The following is a 19431-nucleotide window of genomic DNA, read 5'->3' as shown; positions in this document are numbered from 1 at the left end:
CACCCACTTTTATTCCCGGTGGGGCGTGGCTCCATGACTCAGCTCAATCTCTGGCCTTCCCACACCTCTTCTGTTGCTGCGCACGATTCTCCCTCTGACGCTGCCTGGGATCAAGCCAGGATTCATCCTCCTCGCTCCCTATCAATTGGTGCTCCGATATGCCTTCCTCCTGGCACATCCCATTCTCCTGGCCTTCAGATGGAACCTGAGGCATTGCCAGAAAGGAGGGTCCTGGAGAGGAAGGCTTTGTCAGTTCTTCCCCATCACCTTCTGAGTCCTCTTCCTCTGTTAGGACAGGCTTGGGAGTCGGGGTCACAACAGAGTTGAAGTCCATAAGTCTTAAAAGTTGCCAACTTTGGAGACCCCTGGCCTAGAGGGAAGTACAACCTCTCCCAGTGCCAGCAATCACATGGTAGATGCACAGAGCTCCAGCTGCCCAATTCAGAAAAAACATGCCACTTACTTCCAGACAATGGCATTCTCACTGGCTTTGTATTTTGCTTTTCCTTTCATGCAGATGACTTGTACACCACTAGTATTAAGAGGAGTCGGGATTCGCACCTGGAAAAAATGTTTATTTGAATCACATTTGGCTGCTTAGTTGAAAAACATGGTGTGGGGGTTGTGTTTGTTTTTGGAAAGGAAGAGAAGATAGATAGCTTAAAAGCAAAAATGCACACCCGAAAAAAAACAAGAAGATCATCTTGGCAGGATTGCACTACAAGTAGACCTCAATTTACAACCGGTCGCTTAGGTTTGAAGTTACAATGGAGTTTCCCAGAACTATATACAACACAGTTTTGAAGTTCTGACAGTCTCTTAGCCCCCACCCCACCCCCACCCCCAGGTCATGATTGCATTTTGGATACTTGGAAACCATCCCACATTTACAGCTGTTTGCAGCATTCCGCAGTCATGTGACTGCAACTTACAACTACCTACGTTTACTTTTGGTTTCTGGCAAAAAAAAAAAAAAAGCCCACTGACTGAAATGGGTTCACGTAATGACCACCTCATTTATTTCATGACTGTCACGAAAATGATCGTAAAACTAGGCTCCGTCATGTGGGTGACCTGCTTAACGACTGGTACAACTTGGCATCATAATTCTGGGCTCAATTATGGTCGTAAGTCGAGGACTACCTGTACAGGCAGGAGGAAGTGAGTACAAGAGTTCCTTAAGAATCATAGCACAATTTGGTTATCAAAAACTCAGTACGTGGAGGGCCCTATTGGTCTTATTTACAAATACGGTTACATTGTCTTTACAGCCTAAAAAGCAATATTATGGAAATTTTTATGTTTCTATGTCTTTTACTGTTATGTGGCAGTTCTGTGTTTTTTTCCTCTACCCATGAGTTTCAGTCCTGCTTTCCGAATGCTTCCTCGTCATTACTATCTCTTTCCTCTCTTCCCACTGATGAGATCAAGTTTCCCAGGTGGAGCTCAATTGGACTGCCTTCTGCCACTGATAGCCTCCCACCGACCAGTACGCTCCCACAGAGAGGGGCTCCTCAGGGTGCCGTCAGTCAAACAATGCCGACTGGCGGCCCCCAGGGGGAGAGCCTTCTCTGTGGGGGCACCTACCCTGCCCCTGGGGATATGGCGGATCCCGGATCTTCGCACCTTTCGCTGTTCCCTAAAGACATTTTTATTCCAGCAAGCCGGGCTGGCATAACTCTTTTAAATTGTTTTAATTTTTAAATTGTTTAATTGTGGGTCTTAATACAGGGGTGCTTTTAATTGTGGGCCAAATTAATTTAATTGGATTTTAATACTGTTTTTAAATTTTGTATTTCTTGTGTTTTATCTGTTGGCTGTTCACCGCCCTGAGTCCTTCGGGAGAATATATATAATATATATATTTATATATATATAAATATAAACAATAAATAAAATAAAATAAAATAAATAAATAAATTAAGATTGACCTTAACTCACACCTTGCAGGAAATTCTTCCCATTTATGCTACTCAAGGCTTTTATTAAGTGCCTATACCTCAGCAAGTACCCCATCATTGTGCCTAGTACTGCTCTTAATCACCATTATCACTGAAGTTCAATGTTCTGTTATCACGTCTAAGATTTCCTTTTGTCCTACTGATATTTTTATGTATCTTAAGACTATAAAAAAGATGGCAAATCTGGTATGGATGGAGAAATCTAGGCATAAAGTTAACAAATTTTAAATATCACAGAACATGTGTGCTGTATCATCAGAAGTTCATACCGTTGAAAAGTATTTCATATCTATTTTCTAATCCAAATCCTCAAGTCACTGTTGAGCTGTTGGTTCAGCCAATTTAAGTAAAGACTATAGCTGGTCGACAATGCATTAAATCAATAATATAAATTATACATCAGGGTAAAAACTAATCTCTAAAGAAAGAATGCAAATGACCAGCTGTTTGCAAGGAATATAAACCCTTTCATTCTCCACAATTCAGTCAGAGCTGAAGAAGCTTCTTGGATGAGAAGCGAAACATCTTCAAAAAAAAAACCAGAAAGTCCAGTTGCCTCTTGAAAAAGCACTTTTAGTACAACCAGGACCCATGACTGAGAATCTCCATAGACATTAATCTCTAAAGATCCAATTTTGGATGTAGCCTGATTCTGGGTATAAGGCTTTAGTTGAAGGATGGTTTCCATTTAAAACTAAATTCTACATCAGATTTACTTTTTAAATGAAAGGTTATGCTGGACACCAAGACACTCTCAGAATTTAGTCAGTCATTCTTCTGAAAAGAGAACAGAAGATCTTTTCCAATAAAAGGTATATAAAATTCTTTCCAACATTGACCTGAAGAATATCAATTCAATCTATTTTGAAAGGATATGCAGTTCAATGAAATTTAGTAAAAAATTTATCAGGTTTTAAAGGTTACAACTTTCAGGATTTGTTCCATTCCGCAATGCATCGTTTTTCAAATACTGTTGAGATTTACAACTTGCCTGATAATATTTCCAACATCAGTTTTAAGCTCATCTATGTACACAAAACAGGTTTTTTAAAAAAACTTTTTTTTTTCTCAAAATGATGCAAAGGCAACGAACACGTAGCGAGGTAAAAAGAAAACTGTTTATTCTCGGTGCTTACCTCTATCTTCTGAGCCAAGAGGGAAGGCTTAAAGTTAGATTTGATCACCACTTTCACCTCCAGCTTGGTGCGTCCCACCTCACGTACCAGGGGGATGACCCGGAACGGCAAGATAATGTCTTTAGTGGTTCGGTACCTGGTGGAAAAGAATTTCAATATGGAAGAGGGGAATATGTCACTGCCCACACAACCAGCAAATACTCGTAACTGAAAATCTATCTGAAACGTACTGCTACTTTTGTCTCACGGATTATCTCAGTCCCACTTTTCAACCATTTCTTTAACTCTTAGCTAAACTGGAAAAGATGCTTTTTCTATAAACCTTCACCACTGGTGGGATTCAACTAATTTAACAACCGGTTCTTCTGCCCTAATGATTTCTTCCAACAACCAGTTTGCCAAACTGCTCAGAAAATTAACAACCGGTTTCTCTCAAAGTGGTGCGAACTGGCTGAATCCTACCACTGACCTTCACATAACTCCTCTTTAAGAGGGACCATGGATGGTCCTAATGGATGGAGACAGTTTTCCTCCAGTCTTCAACCTAGCCATTTTGAGGGAGATTCCTGAGACTTTGATTCGCTTAGAGCTCCTAGAAGCTGCAACATCCTTCATGCTCAAAAAGCAATGGCAAAATTCTTGTTAATAAGCCTTCCTGCATCCTACTGTATTTAATAACTTCTCACTATCCTAATAGATCTGTGTGTGCACGCACACACACACAATTTGTTTGCCCTCTAATACTGACATCATTCTGCTGCACTATATTCCTTGAAGATCCAGGTGTACTAAGAGCGAGTATACACTTTTAATTACCCCTATACCTGGCTATCCAAACTGGTGATAGCCAAAATGGGTTGGCAAAAGTATAGTTAAAACAGCAAATATCTTTCTTGATAAAGAGTTTTACTGGCCTAATTATGAGGCACATTTCAAAATTCTGACTGGGAATCCTTCATTCATATTTGAAAGAGGCACACTTGGGGCACACAGCATTGAGAATTCTCCTAGAAATGATTTCCAGGCTTTTGAATCTAATGCTTGAGAAAATCAGCATTTCCCAATTCTAGCAGAGGGCAAAATATTTCTACTGACACAGGCCTTCGGCTACCTAGCTGGGTGAGCACTGCTTGTTATCTCAATGTTTTGTGATGCGCAGTTAACATTTGGAGGCACTCCAAGGTCCATGCTGGAAAAGTGACGGTGCAAAATGAACCCCACATAGAGGATTTTTTAACCCTTCGATGGGAATCTATGTTTTATAGTATTTTAAGTGTATTTACTAGCTTGCACTATATGTTGTTGCATGTTTTCTACCTCGGTATGATAGGAAATTGTGCTGCAGGGTAATCACAGTCAGTAGGGGCCCTGGAAGTTGGTAAAATATAAAAAATATATTCTAATAAAATAAAATAAAAATAACAGGCTCAGGAGCATGTACAATGCTAAAACTTCAAGTTGGCTCCCTCTGTGTTAAGAGGAACTTCCAGTTGGGTTGTGTTTCGTTCTGATTGGCAAATGTCTTGTCCCTTTTTTTCCTTTTGCAAGAAGGCAGGCAGAATTCAGTAAATAACTGACCGGAGGGCTATTCCAAGCTGGAGCAATGGATACAGAGAGGGGTTTTTTTTCCGAGCAACCTCACCTCATGAGCTCAAACTCTCCATCTGGTGGTATGAAGCTGATACTCCTCTCCGAGTCAAACTTGCTGAGCCTTACACATTGGTGAAAAGTGCAATCGTCGATGGCGATGGACTGCTTCCCACTAGGACACAGAACCAGAAGGATCAAAATCAGTGCGAAGTCTTGCAGCAAAGGCATTTAGGCTCCCCACTGCAAAACTGTATAGACGGAGCCCACGGTCTCACACATTACGGCTAAGTCACAGAAGGTATTCAAAATAAAGGGCAGCGTGTATAAATGAGCCTTTCTGGGAGCCGCGGGTTCCCTCAAAAGCCACTGGAATTGCCTGATCACCAGGAAATCCAAGCAACATCTGGCTGGACTGATGTTTGCCCACATCAATTCGCTTGGGGAACTGCAGCCCCATCAGACTTGATCAAACATGCCTGTTCCTCAAAGCGTTTTTGGAATGGGAGTGATATAGGTTTGGGGCTGGGTATAACTGCGTATTAACTCATCGTTGTTGGTAATTTGATGAATAAGCCACACTGGCCGATTTCAGAGGTACTGAGCCATAAAGCACAGTTTACAAAGCATAGTAGTAATGGGGTTTATACCCGAGACTGATTCAAAATCAAATAAGCCACCTTAAGGCTTAGCACAAATGTTCCAAAGTAAGCCAAAAACCAGAGAGATTTGTCTCCCAGCTTCTACAAGAGCTCGAGAAGCATAAAGAGTTCCTTTTCGAGAAGCCATTATTTTTTTTCCAGGGGGTTTACTAAAAAAAAAAAAGAATTTTTTTTTTAAAGAAATCTCTCCGCTGCAAACAGAGGAATCCTCTTGGGCAAAGGAAAAACTTCAGAGACCATCCAACATCAACAAAATCTCACTGCAAATCTTGCAGAAAGCAACTGCTGGGTGGGAGCAAGCGAATGACTTAGCCGGCAAAGTCATTCAAGGACAGTTTGCCAGCGTATGAGAAGGATCTGCACTGCAGGACAGAGAGTGAATGCTGAAAGACACAGGATGGGCATCAGATGCAACTGGCTTCAGACACACAGCTCAGATTGGCTTCAGAGGATGCTGTCTGGATAGTTTTCTCAACCATATAATATGGACAACTTATTTCTGCATCTTCCAAGCATTTTTATTACTCTGCCCTCAATAAATATTCAAGCTTGCTGCTCCGGTTACAGGTAGTCTTCGACTTACAACAACAAGTGAGCCCAACATCTCTGTCGTTAAGTGAGAGACAGTTGCTGAGCTTTGCCCCATTTTATTACTTTTTCTCACTTACGGTTGTTAAGTGAATCACTGCAGTTGTTAAGTTAATAACACTGTTGCTAAGTGACTCGGCTTCTCCACTGACCTTGCTTGTCAGAAGGTCGCAAAAGGGGATTACGTGACCCCCGGGACACTGCAACCGTCATAAATGCGAGTCAGTTGCCAAGTGTCCCAATTTTGATCACGTGACCACGGGGATGCTGCAAAGTGTGAAAAACGGTCATAAGACACTTTTTTCAGTATTCTTGTATTTTGCATGGTCACTAAATGAATGGCTGTAAGTCGAGGGCTACCTGTATTGAATGAATTGCAGGTAGTCCTCGACTTACAACCGCAATTGAGCCCAGAATTTATGTTGCTAAGTGAGAAATTTGCTAAGCGAGTTTTGTCCCATTTTATGACTTTACTTGCCGCATTTGTTAAGTGAATCACTGCAGTTGTTAAAATTAGTTAACACCGTTGTTAAGTGAAACTGCTTTCCCATTGACTTTGCTTGTCAGGTCGCAAAAGGGGATCATGTGACTCCGGGACACTGCAATTGTCCTAAATGTGAAATCAGTTGTCAAGCATCCGAATATAAATCACATGACCATGGGGATGCGGCAATGGTCGTAAGTGTGAAAAATGGCCACGAGTCGCTTTTTTCAGGGCCGTTGTAACTTCAAACAGTCACTAAACGAACTGTTGTTAAGTCGAGGACTACCTGTACAGTTATAAAATGTTGGTATTTCGAGGCCATGAAAATAAACTTAGCAAAAAATCTGCTTTGACTTAACTGGGAATTTTGCCATTCACGGTTTAAGCGTCTTAGTTTCCAGGGTGGACTTCTGGAGAACTTCTTCCACACCTCAAAAGAATTGGTTTTGCTACTGCCATCACCAGTGGTGGGATTCAAATAATTTAACAACCGGTTCTCTGCCCTAATGATTTCTTCTAACAACCAGTTCACCAAACTGCTCAGAAAGTTAACAACTGGTTCTCCCGAAGTGGTGCGAACCGGCTGAATCCCATCACTGGCTGAATCCTACCCAAACCGGGCACTCCAAAGACTCAAGCCTTCCAAGTACACCGTTCTAGGATTAATTGGGGGGGTGGGGGGGAGAGAGAACCTACTCCTACTTAAAGCCTTCTATGAAATCTTGCCCAAGTCACTCAAGCAAGCTCCTGTCCGTGTCAACCTGATAAGACAGCAACACCTGAGTCGGCTTTGTTCCTCTGAACAAGCACATGGTAGCTCAGCCTTCAACCACAGGTGGGACCTGTGTGGAAGTCTCCAAAGATGGTGGAACATGCACAAATCACACGAAGCAAAAAGGGTGCGGGGGGGGAGGGAGGGTGTGTGAGGAACACGTGCACACAGCGGTAAGCAGATTATCTACCTTCCCGTTTCACTGGAGTCAGCAGGACACAAAAGAAAAAGAGAATTCAGTATCAGAAGTGTGTTAAGAGGCAGCCTGGAGGACCTCTGTGTAGACCAATCCTAACGGTATCCTTTAAAGCAGGAAATTTACAGACCCTTATAGCCTAATGAGGGCTGGCCTATGGAATGCAGAGCGATCCTGGATTTATTGGTTTTCCAGCCTCACGGTTGATGTGAATATATAGATTAAAGCAATGGTGTCAGTGCATGAACTAACCCATGAAGTAGGGCCAGAATTTAAAGTTTTCTTGGGAGACCTTCGCCCCTTTAAACCGTAACAGACGTTTACACAGCCCGCTCGTTCAGCTCCCGCTTTAAACAAGGGAGCGAAACAACAAAAATCACCTGAAGAAAGCTCTGGTATCTTTCCAAATGCAAAGGGAGAGAGCATACAGACGTATCTTAGAACAGCACACTGCTTGAAATTTAATCTCCCTCTCTTCACCCCGTTTACCTTTTCCCTGTCTCGTCTGCAGTCCCCTTGCCTTGTTTCTCAATGACGATCTTGTCGTTCATGCCAAATTTACATTCGGGCATGCCGCTTAGGTAGCTTTTCATAACCACTCGTCCCGAGACATGGGCGCTCAACACCTGGCCTGGAAGAAAGGGAAGGCCAAGAATATTTGATATACTTGATATAATACTTGATATTCCAGAAACTTTTGTGGAATTGGGATCGTAGAAACACCCAGGAGCATAGAAGAGTTCAGAGGCAGATGCATAAATAAATGTCTTAAACCTATTTATTCATATGATAATTTTTTTTTTTTTAAATTTGATTTATATGCCGCCCTTCTCTGGAGACTCAGGGCGGCTTACAATGCGTTAAGCAATAGCCTTCATCCTTTTGTATATTTATACAAAGTCAGCTTATTGCCCCCACAAACTGGGTCCTCATTTCACCTACCTTAGAAAGGATGGAAGGCTGAGTCAACCTTGAGCCTTGGCGAGATTCGAACCCTGCAGTAATTGCAGGCAGCTGGTCTTAATAAGCTTAATAAATCATATTAACTATGTACAACAGAGATCAAGTCTCATGAGGAACAAACATGAAAAGAGAGAGATGGAGAGAGCGAGGTGGAAAAGGTTGGAGGGGGTTTTATACTCAGGGTAAGCCCTTCCTTTCCACATAGGGGTGGAGACACTCTCTGCCTCCACTGGCGTCTATATGACACATGTGCCAAAGGCTTGCAAATACTTGACAAGCTTTCGAATGGTGAGAACAATTAACCAGTGGAACGGAAGTTGCCTTCAGAAGTTGTGGGTGAAGAGACTGGGAAAGTCACCTGTTGTCAGCTCCCACAGATTCCTATAGGGACACTGTCATTCGTATGAGTCACGGTGGCGCAGTGGTTAGAGTGCAGTACTGCAGGCTACTTCTGCTGACTGCAATTTGGCAGTTCAAATCCCACCAGGCTCAAGGTTGACTCAGCCTTCCATCCTTCCGAGGTGGGTAAAATGAGGACCCAGATTGTTGGGGGCAAGAGGCTGACTCTGTAAACTACTTAGGGAGGGCTGGAAAGCACTGGAAAGCGGCATATAAATCTAGCTGCTATTGCTATTGCTATTCCAGTGGGATGGGGGAGGCTTGGGAGGAATCTCTGTATGGGGTTTCTGTTTCTATTCCTTGCCTTGCTTTACTGTAACTTTTGGGACCTTGGGAGGGGGAATGCATTGCCTTGGAGACCAGCATTTATCATCTTCTCAGCCTGAGTTTCTCATAACATCTTCACACATCGGGATTGGCTCGATGATGTATTGGACTTTGGGAGGGGATCTGTCTGCAATATTTTAATCTAACGTTTTGAGAGGGAAAACTTAATTCCTGCCTATATGTCTTGCTATCACAATCTTCCAATGGAAGTTTCCTTACAAAATGGCTTTCCTTTCAAGAATTCTGCTTTCTTGAGAAGACTGGCGAGGCAGGACCTCCGAAATGGGATAGGGTTCTCCTGCTTGGGTGAGGGGGTTGGAATAGAAGACCTCCAAGGTCCCTTCCAGCTCTAGTCTGGTTGACTTGGTTGGGGTTTTTTTTTCCCCCATCTGGAGAAAGTTCACACTTACCTTGTGGTGACATTAGCAAGTTCACGCTCTCTAGAACATCCAGAAAGAGTTCATTGCGACGGTATTTGATCCCTTCGCGCCTCCAACCAATCTGGCCAGTTACCTGGCTGGTAATTTGAGACTGCTCTTCCTTAGTCTGGAGGAGGAGGAAGAGGAGGAGAAAGAGGGAGATGTGCTTTTGTGGGCTCAGCCATACAGAACCCTCAGATTTCAGGTTTCCAAATGAACTGAAATAGGTTCTTTACAAAACATAAACACCCCCCCCTTTCCCTCCCCAATTACTTTGGGATCCACCTGGACTAACTCAAATTAGGGATGCCGTTTAAATATTACCATTACATTATAATCTGCCTTTTTAATCCTTTGGTTGCTCTTCCTCCCAGAGAAAAATAGATTATTTGTGTAGTCAATAGCCAGTTGACTACAAGAAGCCCAGTTGGAACCATAGTTCGGCCTCAAATACCCTTTGGAGGGATCTGCTGGATTACCTTTGGGGAAGGACAGCAGATTCTCCTACCTGGTGCTATAGGCAGGTCCAACCGTTATGCGGAAAAGCGGGAAAAGAGATGAAGAGCAGCAACAGCAAGTGCAGCACACACAGGGTTAGGAGGAAGAAGAGAGTAATGTTAGATTGGGGACAAACTGAGATCGCTATGAGCATTACTCCTTTACGCTATGAATCGTCTTGAAGGGGGGGCTTCCTATGAGGAAAATGGGGACGTAAGAAACAGGGGAAGCAGTCCCATAGACACTACTACTACTACTACAAGGCAGCATCTTTGAAATGATCCAACTTCTCAGAAACCCAGGCAAGGCCACAAATGTTGACGTACAGGCAGTCCTCAACTTACAACAGTTAATTTAGGGACCGTTCTAAGTTACAAGGAAAATTACAAAAAGTGACTTAGGGCCATTTTTTCACACTTATGACCAATGCAGCATCCCTATGGTCACATGATTTACATTTGGATGCTTGTCAGTCGGCTCATATTTATGACGGTTGCAGTGTCCTGGGGCATCTCCTTTTGTGACTTTTTGACAAAGTCAATGGGGAAGCCAGATTCCCTTGACAACTGTGTTACCAATTTAACAACTGCAGTGATTCGCTTAACAAATGCGGCAAGAAAAGTCATAAAATGGGGCAAAGCTCATGTAAATTTCCCATGTAGCAACATAAATTCTGGGCTCAATTGTGGTCATAACTCAAGGACTACCAATGTAACAAGTTTCTGCCTCTTCCTTGAGGCATCTGTTTGGCAAATACTTAGATAAATAGATGTGGGTGCCAGTCAGTTCACAGCATGGAGTTCACACATCAATTGAAACTATTAACCATGATGTATTTGTAGGCAGTTTTTCTTACCCTTCCCCTATGCCAGACTATACCTTCCAAATTATTGGAAGATAATTATGATTAAATCATTATTGAGTGGATTGATACAATATATCAAGCCTACCACATCCCCCTCCCATCAAAACAAAACCTGATCAGTATGTGAGAGAAGATCCAATTGTCTCGTTCTTTCCTTATAGTTAACATAACTGGCATGATCTATCTCACTCCTGAGCTTTTATACCAGTGGTTCTCAACCTGCGACCCTTTAATACAAGTTCCTCATGTTGTGGTGACCCCCAACCATAAAATTATTCCTAAAACCATTAAAAATATGTGTTTTCCGATGGTCTTAGGCGACCCCTGTGAAAGGGTCGTTCGACCCCCAAAGTGGTCTCGCCCCACAGGTTGAGAACCACTGCTTTATACTAAGTCTGTTTTTCATGAGGCAGTATTTAACCTGACTAACATATATCTAGGTGTCCACTCCTCCCAGATTTCTGCGTGGAGCTTGACCCAATACAGTTCCTTTGTAATAATCCTATAAGAGGGCCTCTGTCTCTCAGTCCTACCTGAGGTCATCTCTATTGAAAGATATGAATGACTTCATCCATCCTAGTCTAACACTAAGCAATCATCTACTGTGAGGCTGTCTATATTAGTTCCTTTCACACATCTGTCCTGATGGGTGAAAATATCTTTCTTCATAGCTTTTCTCTAGGAGCCCAAGTCGCAACTGAAGCCTGAAAATACACAAAAACCCTGCTTGTTCTCTGCAAGCATGCAATAGATTTCTTTCAGGGCCTGCTAAGACGACTCTACAGGAAGCAAACAGCTGGCTCGGTTTTCTGGCAATCGTTCTACCCTATTTGATACAAGACCGAAGATATTGTTGTGAAAGCCCCATTTCCTGTTAGTACAAAAAGCTGGGCAGATGGCCAAGGATTCCAATCTTTCCCCGTTTCCTAGAACGGTTTGAACCCAGAAGAAAAAGGACACTGTTTTTCTTGGTATACAATGTTTAAGTACTTTAATCAATGTTTCTATTGTACTAGTTCAGTTTTTTAAAAAAAGGTTTTGGTTATTCACCCTTTAAGATGAATTTTTGGATCTTTAATTTAATGAATTAAAAGTGTGACAGGAGCAGCACCGGCTTTCAAAACTGCCAAGCTAGCAACACATTTTTCTTCACAATCACAGAGCTGGAAGAGCAACCTGTTCCATTGTCAGGCTTATGCTTATTCTACATTTAGGCTTGTAAGAAACATTTGCGTGTAAACCATTAGGCTTTTAAGACACATTTGCCTGTAAGAAAACTCTCATTAAGAGCAGCATGCTATTGTCACAATTCTTCGTTCCTGCGCTACTAAAACAGCTCTTTGCTATTAGCCAGCCTTCTCCAGTTTGGTGCTCCCCAGATGTCTGAACAAACTCCCTTTATCCCAGAGATCACCACAGCGCAACCTATATAGAGGGTTTCAAATTGCAAAACAATTCTTTACCTAGGCACAGATCGTACCGACTGCTTACTGGCTTACGTAGCACTTTCAGTCATAAACAACAGTTTACAAACCATACATTAAAATGCAAAGCCAAAATCAAGCAAATTTGGGCCCATGAAAATATGCTGGCTTGCTCTGTCAAATGTTTCAGAAAAGCACGGTATCTTCATTTACTGAACAATCCAAGTGAGACACAACCCAAATAGAAAGCTTACTAAGGGAAAATCACTTCTCTGGCTTAGCAAGCTTAACCGCTATAAAAGGATGACACCCTTTCCTGTTTTTCTTAGTAGGGGGAAAAAATGGCAGGAAGCAGTAGGCAATAATATCAGAGAGCAAAACAAAATGGATTTTTACAGGAAATCAGCAAGAATTGACCAGAAACATCCAAATATCTATGTGAAACCATTTATGAGCTGCACAGACTCCCATTCTGAAAAAGCTTTTAAAAAGGGGTTTAAACGTTTAAAAAATAGCATTTTAGGAAGAAAAGTTTCTGAAGCATGTCACACTGTGGTAGGTTGATGAGTTGCCCTGATGGACATGAGAAGATGTAATAGTCTTAAGTTAAAACAGCTTTTTTTTCTGGTGTGCCAAAACCAGACACACTGGCATACAGATATTAAAAAGCTTCACACTTGATTACAACTGGATGAAGCCCCAGCACCTTACAGCTGAACTACATAAAAGGCAGGTGGGTTATTGGCTAGTGCTGGAACTACAATATAGCATCATTTGGAGATATTGTTATATATCAGGAATAGGTGGAGGAGAAATCCATAATTGAAAACCCATCAAGATGGAGGGAGGGATCTCCTAAGTCAGAGGTGGGGAACAATGGCCCCTTTATGGCTTGTGGACTTCAACTCCCAGAATTCCTGGGCCAGCATGGTTAGTAGAGGGGGGGGCTGTACTTTCTGGAGAACCTCAGTGAGGACAGCCTAAAAAAATGTTGGAATCCAAGAAGCCCAGGAAAAATTTTTTGCTTCTACCTGTTTTTACAGGTAGTCCTCAATTTACAACAGTTTATCTAATTTCAACAGCACTGAAAATAGTGACTTGTGACCATTTTAACACTTAATTGTAGCATCCTCGTGGTCACGTGATTGTAGCATCCTCGTGGTCACGTGATCGAAATTGGATGCTTTGCAACTGGTTCACATTTATGACAGTTGCTGTGTCCCGGGATCATGTGATTATCTTTTGTTACCTTCCAACAAGCAAATTCAATGGGGAAGCCAGATTCTTTTAACAAGTGTGTTACCAACTTAACAACTGTGGCCAGAAAAGTTGCAAAATTGGGCAAAACTCACTTATCTAATGTTTTACTTAGCAACATAAATTCTGGGCTCAATTGTGGTCGTAAGTTGAGGACCACCTTTATTTACCCTTTTACAAATAAGAGGCTCAAAAAACTCCATCTGAAATTGATGGTGTAATATTGTGTTTATTAACCAAGAGTTAACTCAGGGGGTGTCCAACCTTGGCAACTTTTAAGACTTGTGGTTGTACCTCAACTCCCATGCTGGGTTGGGAATTCTGGGAATTGAAGTCCACAAGTCCTAAATTTGCCAAGGCTGGTTACCTCTGGGTGGGTTAAATAAAAGAGTTTGGGATCTGGATGTAGCTAACTTATTCTAGAATCCGCAAAATGTTCAGACCAATTAAACTGGGACAGAGAACTTCAGCCTTTATGTCCAAAGTTTTTCAGAGCAAAAAAGAAAAAAAAAGGAATCACCACTACCATCCCATCCATATGAAGGAAACTAGGAGTGATTGCAACTGAAATATTCAACTATATTGTGCATCCCAAAGATGTTGTCATAGAATGTAGTGACAGTAATTCTTTTTTTAAACATTAACGATTAATTCAAACATGTGTCAACCTGAATTTACCTGGCTCTTGATTCCTTGCTGGGTGATGAATGTTTTCAGGGCTCCTGTTTCAGAGTTCTGAGGGTAACCAAAGTCCAGGATTTCTACAGAAAAGTAAACAATTGTTGGAGAAAACCAACAGCTAGGCTAGTTTTTCTTTCAACTGACTCCCTTTGGGCAAATGACTGGTCAACACCGCTCAAGGAAAGTTGCCCCACACCGCACGTTGTCGTACTGATTCCCGTAAGGAGTGATCGGGCTTGGCCTACAGTTTGCAACAGTTAGAACAAAACGACAAACTCGGCAAAGACAGCAGAATCACAACATCGAAGGAAACCCGCTCTGAAGCCGGATAATTCAACAGCAGCAGAATAATCTATCTTTGCAGCATTTTCTTTAGATTTTGATTTTCACATTAGCATGGCATAAAAATCAAAACCTAAAAAAACAACAGCAGAGTAGCAGATATCGTAGCGTACACAGACAAGTTAAGCTCTGGAAAGAGAGAAGTGCCATTAACTGCCTCCTTCCAAGAGGAGATAGACAAGGCTCTCAAGATCCAGACCTGCAACACAAATAGGAAACGAAACTGTGCTTTTGCTAGGTTTAAGTCCATTTGCAAATCCATCGTCATCCTGCTTCCTTCTCCTGCCCAAAAGGCTTTTAAATACCGTAACCTGAAAGCAGTTTTTCAATCCCAACTCACCCAGGGGATCATTCTTGGAAAGCCACTATCTGTTGATAACATGATTGGGAAAAAAAAAGTTCAGTGACACTAAAGAACAGCATTCTTTGGCTCATAAAAAGGCAAGCATTAAGAATTAAAGCAGTGGTTCGTATTACAGATTAAGGTCAAGGTACAGATGTCTTCCAGATGTTCCTGAACTGGAGCTTCTCAGCAGCTCTAATCAGCATAGGGGGATGCCAGTTCCGGCATCCGGCGAGTCACACGTTCCTCTTTCATGATATAGATAAAATGTAGTCCTTGACTTACAACAATTCATTTAATGACCGTTCGAAGTGCTGAAAAGTGACTTATGACCATTTTTCACAATCCGCAACCGTAGTAGCATCCCCACAGTCACGTGATCAAAATTCAGACGCTGGGCAACTGACTCGTATTTATTTATTTAAATTTTTATTTTATTTAAATTTGTATACCGCCCTTCTCCTAGTGGACTCAGGGCGGTGCACAGCCAAGTAAAAAACATCCAATACAAAATTTAAAAATTTAAAAGAATTATACCCTTTGGCCAAAAATTAAGAACCTTACGACTAAAACCCATTAAACAATTAAAAAATCTAATATCTCAAAAATGTATGATGGTTGAAGTGGCTCAGTGTCATGAGATCAACTTTTGTGACCGTCTGGAAAACAAAGTCAAGGCTGAAGCCAGATCCACTTAACAACCGTGTTACTAACTTAACTGAAATCATTCACTTAACAACTGTAGCAAGAAAGGTCATAAAACGGGGCAAAATTCACTTAACAAATGTCTCACTTAGCAACACATATTTTGGGCTCAATTGTGCTTGTAAGTCAAGGACTACTTGTATTTGCACAGCATGTTAACCTGCCATTTGAGCACATAACTGTGGCTGCGACGTTAGAGGTGCTTGTGTTGCACTCGCCTTCATGGAGAATCACTCACCTTTAACTTTCAGCCTGCTATTTAGTTCTATAGAAAGTGATTTACAAAACTTTGAAATTTTTAAACGAGAGGTAGCTTCTCCTATACCATCAGGTTCACTTTGCACAGGTCAATCTTCTTATCTCAACTATGCCCAGAATTCACTAGTGTACATTGCAGAAGTAAAACATTTACAGAGAAGAAATAATTATTCCGTTGGAGTACATTTAGTTCTTCCTTTGCCCTTGTCATTATTTAAAAACTAAATACAAACCAAAAAGTACGGAGCCTAGCATCCTCACAGTGAGCATAGTTTAAATTTATTCGCCCAGAATCAATTAATTTTACATACTGTATACCATAAAAGCCTTCCTAGGTTTGCAGTGCCTGAGTTGAAGGATGCACCTTTCCAGAAGGGAGACTGAGCAACTTATCCTTACCATCCAGAAGCTCGTAGATAAGCACAAAGTTGTTTTTGATGTTCTCTTCACTGATCTTTCCAAAATAGGCAGTCATCACATCACACATTTTGTAGAGGAACTCGAAGACCATCGCAGCATTAACATTTTGCTTGGTGACAGCAGCCAGCCAGATATTGGAACGTTTGACATGGAAGAAACTGGTGCGAGCGATGTTGGTGACCGGTGAACGCACTTGTTGTCGTGCGTGGATGACATTGACTCGGAAAGCATCCACTGCATTCCGCCTGGAGAATTAGAACAGGGTAGGGAGACGTGAGTGAGATGACCAAAGCACGGAGAATAATGAATTATATAAAAAACAATAATTATGTAAAATAAAATAAAATTTGAATTTGCAAATAAATCAGGAGTGGCTGGAATATAAATTACAAAAAAGGAGAACATAATATTGAATTTACAAGTGGGAGATATTGTATTATTGGACAATGTGGCCATACAAAAAACATTTTATCAATATTATTCCAACTTGTATAAAGGAAATGACAACTCTCTATAGAGAAAATAGATAAGTATCCAAAGAAACTCAATTGACTGAGGATCATATAGGAACAGAGACAGATTATGAACAGATTTATAACAATACGGGAAGTTTCTGAAGCTATAAAAATATTAAACTAGGAAACTTGCCTAGACCAGGTGCATTAACACGTCCTTATAATAAATGTTTTGAGGATAAACTTTTACAACCTTTACAAAACGCACTGAACTCTATCCTACAAGGAGAAAGTTGGAAAGAGGCTAATATAGCAATATACCTAAAGAGAGACAAGACTTGACTTTAATAAGAGATTATAGGCTGATGTCATTATTGAATAATGACTATAAATAGTTCACGATTCTAGCTGGTACACTGAAAACAATTCAGCAAGAAATTATTCAAGAAAATCAATGTGAGTTTTTACCTAAAAGACAGTGTTAGGAAAGCGTTGGACATTTTGGAATATTCAAACAACATAATGAAAAACAAGCCGCATTGATCTGAGATGCAAAGAAAGCCTTTGACAATTTGAACTCGGCTTTCTTGTTCAAGGTTTTGGAAAATACAAATTTTGGAGATAGCTTTATAAAATGGGTAAGATCGATTTACACTTCACCGAAAGGACAAATAATTGTTAATGGATATCTAACAAAACCCTGTGAAATACAAAAAGAAACAAAACAGTGATGCCCATTGTCTCCTCTCTTCTTTATTTGGGTTCTTAAAATATTCAATAGAAATACAAGATGAGAGGATTGTGGGATTAATGACTTTAAAAGAAATTTATTAAGTTAAAGGCTTTTACAGATGACTTGGTGTTGATTCTGGAAGATCCTGAACTGAACTGAAATATTAATGGGAAATTAATTTGGTGCATTTCAAGACTAATAAACAGAAAATGAAACTGTTAACAAAAATAGACGATCAAACAGAATGTATGAATAAAATGTTACGGTTGAGAAGAAGGTAAAACAGCTGGGTATCACAATGACAAACATGAACTGTATGTTATTTCAAAATAAATATGCTAAGACATAGAATGAAATTTTAAAAGACATATTAAGATGGGAGAAACTATAACTGTTATTCTTTATCCTAGTGTTTTCTTGCAGGTGCAGGGTCCGCTTTTCATTATCAACAAACACTATCTATACAAACTGCATATTGTAAAATACCACAAGCTATTATTACCCTAATCAATACTTACTTAACAGCGGAATCAGTTGCTTAAAAGAATGAACATACCTTTATTCAGAGGAAATATTTTATTAGGCATATGTGGGTGATGTCATTATAAGGGAAAAGTCTAGAAAATTCATTGCATGTTTTCAATTACAGTAAAAGCAACTGATCAACTATCAGTTCTAGCTTCAAGAACACATTGATGTCTTCCATTTCATGTTTTCAAATTCAAGACAGCTATTTTTCACTCAAGTGCCCAGCTTCATATATTATTAAACATTTAATAAATATCACAGAGACCTTTTTGTAATAATGATGCAAAAATATACAGATTAACATTGCCAGGACCTTGGATTAATTTCCTGAGCAATCAAACCCAAATCCATTATTCATGTCAAGTTTAAAGATTAGTTTAGCAATTATCTGGATTTCTTCGGACTTCTAAGGAAATTCACTTTTAATAGATATTTGAGATTATTGCTATTGAGTTTTCTATAGTTTATCTCCTTTTCTTATGACTGTTCAAATAACAAAAAAAATCAGTAAGAGGAAGTTTCTAGTTTCTAACTGTCTAAGAATCTGTAGGCTCCAGTTTCTCAAATGGTAAAGATAATAACTGGTTTGCTTTAACATGAACCAAACTTCATATAGTCATGTTTTTGATTTGATACTGCCTTAATGTCAGTGGTGATACAAAAGTGAGCTTGACTTTATACACCAGGTGCTCCATGTTGAGTTCCTGCCATTCTTCTCTTACCTATTACTACAGCGGCCAATGAGATGGGATGAACAGAAATGGCGTCAGCGAAGAAAAGGAGTGACAGCAACAAGAGAAAGGTTAGAACACACACATACACACAAAGCACAATGAATCAAACCAAAAGGAGAAGAGACAACAGACAAGAAACCCCCTCCCACAAAAATATTTCAAGGCACTATTTAAATTCCCTAGGCCAGCTTTCCCTGCCCCATACTTCTAATTCACAATTGGTATATGGCCACTGCTCAATCGACATGCTCAATGGAATTTATGCATATTTCAAGATATTTGGAGGAGACCAGGAAAGAAAAGCTGGGCTAGGCAGAGAAGCAAAAAAGCTCTTTTAAGAAAAGGCAAGCGGTGTATGAATTGTACAGTATGGAGCAACCAGGCTGTGTGATCATAGATAAGCATGAACCCATATCCCTCTCTTTGATCTTATCATGCAGAATGCCACTGAAGCCAACATCTGAAATAACTTTTGATTGACAGAAAAGCACAACTCCTTGCAATCATTTTGGTTTTTTGTTGTTGTAATCATCTCCAGCCTGAACTCAGATAACTAGGGAACAAAAGGGACAACACCATATAGTTATCAGCTTTCCGATTTCAAGATTGGCTTGGGAGCTTAACATATATATATTTGATAAATAAATAAATGAACAAATTTGCTGATTCAAAAATATCCTTTGAGGTATGAATT

At 40.5% G+C, this 19431-nt stretch overlaps 1 protein-coding gene across 1 annotated transcript in view; it reads right to left on the bottom strand.

The window, feature by feature from the left end:
- Positions 1-19431, bottom strand: part of AP2M1 (adaptor related protein complex 2 subunit mu 1) — a 39079-nt gene that overhangs the window by 2639 nt on the left and 17009 nt on the right. Inside the window, exons 3-9 of the mRNA XM_060684944.2 lie at positions 16267-16532; positions 14217-14299; positions 9486-9621; positions 7876-8017; positions 4740-4859; positions 3098-3233; positions 464-561 (exon numbers count right to left, since the gene is read on the bottom strand). Coding sequence (XP_060540927.1) covers positions 464-561; positions 3098-3233; positions 4740-4859; positions 7876-8017; positions 9486-9621; positions 14217-14299; positions 16267-16532 — 981 coding nt within the window. The remainder of the gene's footprint in view (positions 1-463; positions 562-3097; positions 3234-4739; positions 4860-7875; positions 8018-9485; positions 9622-14216; positions 14300-16266; positions 16533-19431) is intronic.

Source organism: Pantherophis guttatus, chromosome 6 (assembly GCF_059756535.1).
Source record: "Pantherophis guttatus breed Tessera chromosome 6, ASM5975653v1, whole genome shotgun sequence".
NCBI classification, from domain to species: domain Eukaryota; kingdom Metazoa; phylum Chordata; class Lepidosauria; order Squamata; family Colubridae; genus Pantherophis; species Pantherophis guttatus.
The sequence above is the reverse complement of the archived record's forward strand: the minus strand, read 5'-3'. Positions and strand labels throughout refer to the sequence as shown.